This window comes from Sander vitreus, chromosome 5 (assembly GCF_031162955.1).
Source record: "Sander vitreus isolate 19-12246 chromosome 5, sanVit1, whole genome shotgun sequence".
In the NCBI taxonomy this organism is placed as follows: domain Eukaryota; kingdom Metazoa; phylum Chordata; class Actinopteri; order Perciformes; family Percidae; genus Sander; species Sander vitreus.
Window position 1 is genome coordinate 14,763,129 of NC_135859.1, and position 8,647 is coordinate 14,771,775.

General features: G+C 40.3%; 1 protein-coding gene across 1 annotated transcript; it reads right to left on the minus strand.

Moving 5' to 3' along the window:
- Positions 1-4,227: 4,227 nt before the first annotated feature.
- cox7c (cytochrome c oxidase subunit 7C) lies at positions 4,228-6,515 on the minus strand. The gene is made up of 3 exons (XM_078250521.1): positions 6,355-6,515; positions 4,739-4,880; positions 4,228-4,328 (listed from the first exon to the last, which is right to left on the minus strand). Exons 1-2 carry the CDS (start codon positions 6,427-6,429, stop codon positions 4,764-4,766), a joined length of 192 nt encoding a protein of 63 aa, XP_078106647.1. The 5' UTR covers positions 6,430-6,515; the 3' UTR covers positions 4,228-4,328; positions 4,739-4,763.
- Positions 6,516-8,647: the final 2,132 nt, after the last annotated feature.

An 8,647-nucleotide genomic window follows, 5' to 3' on the forward strand; every position in this document is an offset into this window, starting at 1 on the left:
ACATACAAAGAAGTGCACATACACACATATGAGTCGACTCGGTACCCTGCAAGCATATGTCTCCTATGAACAGCCGTCCCCTGGAGGTTCTGGACTAATTGTGTAGAGTTCCTGGCTGAGGCACTCTGAGGAAGTGGGAAGTGCATGTACACTTCATCTTCCTGCACTGACAGTTCTGCACTTCTCCACAAGTCAGCATCTTTGAGGTGGAGCATGGTAAACAGAGAAGGTAGGGAAGGTAGGGCTTAGCAGAAAACTTGGGAGTTCAGCGAGTCCTTGAAAACTTTATTGACTGACTGTGCAGTGTCAGGGCGTTGTTCAGCGACTGGAGACAGCTGCTTTCACCTCTTATTTTCGTCATTTCGATATGATGGGTGGGCCATATCTAGAGCGTCTCTGTGTTTGGATGTAATGCATTGATTGATTGGTACAATGAAATGCTACCATGCAAGATGTTTACAACAAAGTGGTGATTAGAGCTCATCCAACTCACCCACAGGGGTAATTTAGTCTGTAGAGTATTTGTCAGGCACCCACTCTCATTCAGAGTATGTAAATGTTTATAGAACCGTCAATTACTAATGAGTCCGCTCACACCGACTAACGGTTACAAATGAAATTGTTAGACTATAATACTGCGGCTGGATATGAAATGTGTAACTGAGAACATTCAATAAAAGCTTGAGTCTTTCTATTAGATAGCTGTTCATGCTTTACACCAAGCTAAGCCCACTATCTTCTCCTCTGAAGTGCAAATTAGTCTATAATTAGATTCCACATGTGAGATGCAGAAAAGTCTATTATTGAACGGTCTACAAAGGCTGCAATGAATGGCCACAAATACTGCAAACAAGGTGATTTACATATCTGCATGAACATAATGTATATGAATAAATAAGGCTGTGTGAAAATAAATAAAAAGCTGTGATGCTGCAACTGAGGCATTACTATATATAAAGTAAAGGCCTTCACCGCAGTAATTATAGGTAAGATATTCATTTTGTTAGCATGCATGGTGTTAAACGATCACTGAGTGTTGATAAGCTGGTATGGAATTGATGTTTAATGACTTCAATTGGTTTTAATTAGTGCCTGTGCGCAAGGGAATGTCTGTAAAGCATTTGGAATGACAATTACAATAATGAATTTACCAGGTATTGGCTATAATGAAGGCGTAACCTCTGGCAAACACCGCACACAAAAACTGCAGACACACAATAGCACTCCCTCTCGCTATTTCAATTCAATCAGGAGAGACTTCATTTAAGAGTGAAAGTTTAATGAACATGGTGGCCTGAAGATCTGGATGGATGTGATGTGAAGCGGGACGTCTGATGGAGGAACCCTTGGTGCTGGGAATGATGAGAACTGGAGGTGAATGAGAGGAGGGAGGAGTGTTGCATCGATTTAGCCTGAAATGACAACTGACAGCAGCAGAGAGCAGAACCGATTTAAAGTTTGAATGCAACAACGCGATGGCTCATGGAGATTGTGGCAAATCTGGTTGCTTTAACTGAAAGAGTTAACGCCCGCATTCAGCTGATGACAATGCAGCTGATTAGGTTGGGAGAGAGAAAAATGGGAAGCATAGAAGTCTTCCTGAAAGAATTTACGCTGAGCTTCATTTGCCCCCTCACTTACATACTAAATGCAGCGTGACAAACTCCTGCAAGAGACTTGGCATGCTGGGTGCGTAATCCTCCTGTAATGTATTCTTTTTTGGTCCCCCCCCCCCGCTTCCTTCCTGCAGCCGCTCAAAGTGCCACACAGTGGATATATGGAAAGCCCATCTAAAAGGTGTGATGTAGACTATTGTGGGCACCATAGGACCCCTCATGCAACAATCCCTGTGCCAGCACACCCTTATGTACTTTTCATAACTCACCAGTACTGTACTGCAGCGTGGTCTTTGTCCAGATAACACCATTGTGTCTAAAAGCCCCAGTTAGCAGCATATTGGCAGAGAATAGATCAAACATTTATGATAAAAAAAGTACCCACTGCTTAGTGCATGTTTTTCGTTTTACTCTGGGACGCCCAGATAATGGGACCTGATCTCTCAAAGTGTCTGAGAGTACACGTTTTAGACCGATATCAGTCTAAAACATGTACTCTCAGGGGGAGCATGCATGTCTCTTTATTATCTCTCTTTTTCTGCTAAAGGGTCCAAATGTTGGGGACATTCCTACATTAGCACTGAGTGCTGGAGTGTACTGTAGTACCCAACTGAACCATTTGCAAAATGTACAGTAGTTGCTGGCCGTTCTGTTTAGTCAGTGTCATACTGACGAGAGTTTAGAGCACAAAAGTGGAGCTGTCAAATGTTTACCCTGAACCAAACTTTTTTCAAAAATAAAAACAACTGGCCACAACTTGCTGCTGGAGTCTGTTAATTAACATACTGGATGTGAGAAATGATTATAACTTTTTAAAGCCACCATTCAAGCCTATGTGGTCAAAAAAGATAGACTAGTTTGGATGGAATATCACTTCAATGAGGCTAATTTGTCTCAAATAGTGGAATGCTCCCTCTTTCTCTGCCAACAGAGTGATCTTTGAGACTCAAAAGTGTGATCATGAAGTGTGGCTTGTGTCAGAAGCTGAAGGACATCAACTAAAGCGGGATTACATTTTGAAACTGTGATGGCTCATTAAATACTGATAAAGGACCATTCTGAGAAAGGTTTGTTGTTTAAGGCTGAGCAATTTCCTCTGTAAACAGAAAAGCTAGAGATATTACTTATACTGAGGAGAATGACATTTGCATGCATTATGCAGTGTTGACGTTTTAAAATGCATTGCCTCCTTAAAAGAAACGTATGGTAATAATGACACTCCACCTGACCTCCTGACGAGAGATGCATTAACACCTCAAGGTGCATGTAAACAGAAAATGTGCTGATCAGACTATTACTTTAGTGTGTCTGTCTATGCCGGTGTTAACTGTGTGCTTTGGTAAGAAACAGTTGGGAGATTTAAAAGCATGCTGTGATATAATAACGGGGTATGTCAGGGTGTCATGTTTATGTGTTGAGCAGTGTTTCTGACCAGAAAAGCCTCTCTCCCTACCTTTGAGCTACTAACAAAGGTCAACCTATTCTAAGTGAGGACAATACAACACTCCTGTGAAATATCGGCTCCCACTTGTTGACCCCATTAAATGTCTGATAACTTTATAACCACTTAGCATGAGCTGCATGACCTGAATGCTCTTCCATCCAGGAAGCCCAGAGGCACACGCAGTATAACATCATTACAAATACAAGAGAACACAAAAAAATAAAAAAAACCCTGACAGCTTTACGTTGCTGTGAGTTGTGTGCGAGAGAAATCAAGGGGTTACAAAGGGTATGTCAGGTTGTTTCTCATGCTTACAGCTTGTCCCCGTATGTCTCTGCCTATATCTTTAGGCCAACCCAGGCACCTCTTTGATATACAGCAAATGAAAAACTAACCTTAGCCAATTTCTAAAAATGACTTTGGGCATAAGGTAGCCCTGAATAAAAGGTGCATAGAAAAACCTCTTTAACTTTTACATTCCCCTCTCCCACCAACAGAGCAGTCACACCTCCCTTTTTAAGATATTGTACTTGGATAATTATAGCCACAAGCATAGGGTTAATTGAACTGAAAAGGGTTATTCAGTAGTTCAGCTGAAGAGCTAAGCTATAGAGTGGGGGGAACAATACCTGGCAGAAAAGGTGCAAGAGCAGGAGGACCGGATTCTTCAATGCAAGCCCTCTTAAACCAATTTGAATTTCTACTTAATTCGCTTTAGGTTGCTGAAGACAAAGATTTTAAATTTACAAAGTTATGGGTTATCTGTTAACTTTTACAATATGTTGTCTTTACGCCAACAGGCTACATATTTTATGAATCTTAAGGGATCTGAAAAGATGCTCATCTGCTTTAAAATCTGACCTGGACATATTACTCACTGCAATGTGTATTTAACAAATCAAAAAAGGTAGTAACTAGTAATCAGGTTTAAAAGGTCAAGATTCTATACCTAAATATCTTGTATAATAAACATGTTCTTAAGCATGTTACAATGAATCAAGCATGTTGGGTAGCTAAAATGAGACTAGAGCAAGCTTGATTACACAAAAAAATAATGAAATCATTAACAAAAATGTCAGCTAGTCATGTATATAATACATGACAATACTCTGTAATGTACATATAGATTTTACACAGATAACTGATTTTGGAATTGCAAAAAGCTCATTTGCTTTAGTTGAGGAAACTTTATTTACAAAGAAAATTAAGAGATTCCCATTCGTCTACGTGGATAACACTCGATGGATAAATATGTTCCAGCTGACGACCTGCAGGGAGAACAAGAAAAAGGACAAAAGGGGATAAGATGACTTGCATACACCTGATGACAGAAAAGCAATTTCTAAGTAAACATCAGTAAAGATAAATGTGACAACAACTCTGACCTACTCCCACATGATGCACATCAATGTCTGCAATAAACTGTCACATTAACTTGCTAAAGTGCAAGCTTATCTAAACAGCGTTGATTATCAACCCACATGACATTCGTTGCCATCACTCTCAGACATACAGGTAATTTATATAAGATATGCCGCTGAGCAAAAGGCTAAAGGAGGCGCAATGAAGGACTGTCATTGTCTGAGGTCACTATTCAAACCAAGGCTGAAGTAAATGCCACATCACCATGACATTTTAATGAAAACAGATGCTAGATAAACATGGCAGTCATAATTACCTTGAAGGCTGAGTAATGGTCCATTCTACTTCTTCAGGATCTGGTGTCTGACGACAATGAAGGGGAATGCGAAGCCGCTGCCGAAGAACAACACCATCATGCCGAGCAGACGCCACTTGTTCTCCACGGAAAACGGCAGGTTCTGCAAACAGACATGAGTATTACGGCTTAGGGAAAACTGTAATGCAACTCTTTTGCATTACATTATTCCTTATTTTGACTTATTTAAGTAGTTTTTGACTACATATTGTTCTTAGAAAGCACTTGATTCCCACATGTAATACACATTTAAATCCATACCTGGCAATGAACAGGTTAATTTACAGTTTAATCATACATTAGTATGATATGCAGGATATCTGTGCAAAGTGGTGAAAATACATCCAGGTATAGAAGGCAGCAAGAAATGAATGGCAGGACTTAGGGTAAAAATGTTATTTAAAGTTCAAGGATGGTTTGTCAAATTAAAAATGAGGGGGAACAAAGTGTCTTCATGAGAAGAGTATAAATTAGAGTTAAATTGATTTATTACCAAATATGTCAAGTGAGACAGCTGTTTTACACTGGCCATTGTAGGTGATTAGGAGTCTCTGGGTGTGCATTTTTAGTGCATGCATTTTAAAAGCTCAACAAATTCAAATGAGGAAAACTGAAGCCAATTAGGTACATTTCCAAAACAACAAACATGATGCGAGTCCCTATGTGCCTTGCATTTTAAAATGAAAAAGCCACTGTAACAATGAATTGTATAATATGAATCCAGCAGTTCACATGACAAATACACTTTGCAATAAACTGAAGTAGCTCCTTGGATAATGCAACTAGGGCCCAAAGTAGCAGTATTCAACACCAAACTACTTCATTATATGCATTTATCAATGCGGGGTACTAAAATACACATTGAACGGATTAAACTGCCAGGTTTATGTCAACTAATTTAGTGACGTCCGCTATTTCTTTCATCCGAGGCAGCTACAGCATCAATAACCATTATTCTATATTTAATTCTAGAGTATGCAAACTTCAGTCTGCAAAACTGCCACAGGCGGTCTACTCTCGGCAATACCAAAACGTGAAGAGCACCTTTCTCCAGGTTGGCTTGTTGTTAGCATCCTGCTGTGACCTTTCAGCAATTAGCCGGAAGTAACGTTACTGAACAACTTCGTTCAGGTATTAATATTCACATTACTGTAAGCGTTTGTGGGTTTACTTTTGTCTTGCCAAGATACCTGCATCTTATTAAATGCAGGCAAGCACTGTAGAAAGCTTTAACTGGCTTATTCTGGGTGCTAAAGGGCTTGCTAACTTGGTAGCATTGATGGAATTAGCTAATAGTTAGCTACCATCTTAGCCACGACGTTAACGCTAGCCAACAGGTGGCCTTCCCAGGCTTTCCTCAACAAATCAACACTTGCTGTCATAAGGCTGTCCTCGTCTTTAAAATGTTTGGTTACACTGTAAAGTAGAAAATACACATGCCTGTGTAGCATTGCTATAACGCTGGTCTGACCTCCAAGGCCAGCTAACGTTAGGATGTGGATACAGACAAGGCCGGATACAGATAAGATCACATTTAAGACAATAACGTTAATTCTGCTTTTAGGAGATAATCTCACCTGTCCTGGTCCTTCACCATAGTGTGAAGAACGAACAGCAGACGTTGTGAATCGCCTTACAGCTTGTCCCAGCATGATTACAGTCTGGTTTCTTCTCTGCCTCAGTACAGCGTTGTTATGTGCGACCTTCTTGTTCCTGTGAGCGGTAGAGCAGCGGCGCAAAGGGTTATGGGAAATGGAAATGACGCCAAAGCGTGTGGGAAATGTAGTTTAAAATACCGGAGAAGCTACTGAGGTTTTGTTTGTTGGACCATTTAGAAATCCAAATTTGAATGTGTCACGTTATGCATATCTGTGTGTGTGTGTGTGTGTGTGTGTGTGTGTGTGTGTCAACATTACTATAACTGCTTTAGACGACGTGCTGAATCATATCATGGTCAAATTATAATTCTTCTTGAGATGTACACATCAGCACATCAATCATCACCAACACAGTTGCGTGCCGGTCATTCTCTGCGCATATTTGAAATTAACTAATGTGAATCACTGAAGTAGATATGAAACAAAAGCAAATTTAAACTACACTCTTTCAGTGTTTTTGTAAGCCTGCCCCTAAAGCTACTGCCGAGTGACACTGCAGCAGACGTGAAAGGTGCTCTAAGCAATGTCACACGTTTTTTAGGCTACAACATTTTTTGTCACATACAGCAAACATCTCCTCACTATCTGCTAGCTGCTTGTCCCCTGAACACACTGTAAAAAAACGCGGTCTCTGTAGAAAGCCCAGGCTCCACAAACGGCAACAAAAACAAACCGTGCCAACCGGCACCACGAAACATAACAAACAGTGTTCCAGCCAGGGATGTAGTGGAGGCTAAACGCATGTAAATGCCGTTTACGCACTTCCCGAAATTCAGAAATAGCATTTACCCACATCCAAAGTGCGTTTATCCACCTCTAAATTGCGTTTATCCACCTCTAAATAGCCTATCGTTCCTAAGCCATTCTAAATTAAGCTTATGTCGTTTTAGTTTCATACTGTTCATTAGTTTCATAGGTTGTTAAACCTAAGACGAAGTCTATCCATATTGCGCTGCATTATGGGACTGTAAGTGTTGACCAATCTCTTGTGTAGCCAGCAGGAAGTAGCAGACTGCATCAAAGACTGCATTCGTCAGTCACTAGCCTACTACATCGCGTCTCATGTAATGAATGGATTTTAAAAGTGGATATCTGCCAGTTTTTTTAAGCGCCGTCAAGACAGCAGCCCTCCTCCTGATGCCAGCAAACGGCCTTGGCTACAAGCCCAAAGTGAGTGAGCTCGGAAAACAGTACTAAACTTAATGTTTTTGAGGTTAATTTGGTTCACGGTAGATTCATGCCACTGACTCAACAAGCCACGGCGTTGGTTAGGTTACCCCTTTCAGACACAAAGTTGCATGTCACCTCTACCTTTTCCCATTAGCCCATGTTACAAGTACAATTCAGGATATATTGTCAGATAAATAACTGGTTGTAATTTCATGCATTCTCTGGCATTTAAGCCACTGAAAGTTAGTGACAATAAGCTCCCTTTGCTAGTCAGCTAGTTAATGTTATAATAATATTAACCAACCGCGTTTGCGGTGTAGCCTGAAATAGTGTTTAATTTATCAGAATTAGCTCACCAATAAAACACAATCTAGAGTACAATGTCTTCACAACTAATTGTGGATGATGCTACATGGCTTCAAATCCCAGACATAATAAAGTCCTTAGAGAAAAAACGGGGCTAGTTTACTCTGACTGGCTACCATTTGAAATGATTGACGCTTGCCCTTCTCGAAATGGTACTGACAGTATTAAGTCAATTAACTTAAAGATGTAGATAGGCTATAGCATTCAGACTGGATACCTAAACATTGAATGCATGGTAAATAATTTATTTTAATGGTTTGTCTGAAAGGGTTAGCCTATAGGCCTTATAATGTGACCATCTACTTGACGTGCTAAGCTGTCTTTTCTCCATTTTAACTTAATTTTACAGACAGAGGTGAGACAGACAATTATGCAGAGAGCACATAGAGAGGAGATATAGAGAAGAGGGAGATGAGGAAATAGGAGGAAAAGAGGTAAGACAAACAGAGAATGAAGAAACAGAGACAGGACATTTTGAGAGATAATTAATGTATGAATTGAATAGTGATTGTGTGACATATGAGGGAACAACCAGTGATACCCTTGGTACCATCAAATGATAGCCTATAGCGATGTCATCAGGATACACATACACCGGTAGGCCGTAGCCCACCTTACCTGGTGACCGCGTCGTGGTCCACCTGATCACATCATTTATAGTTTAACCACCTCTTGT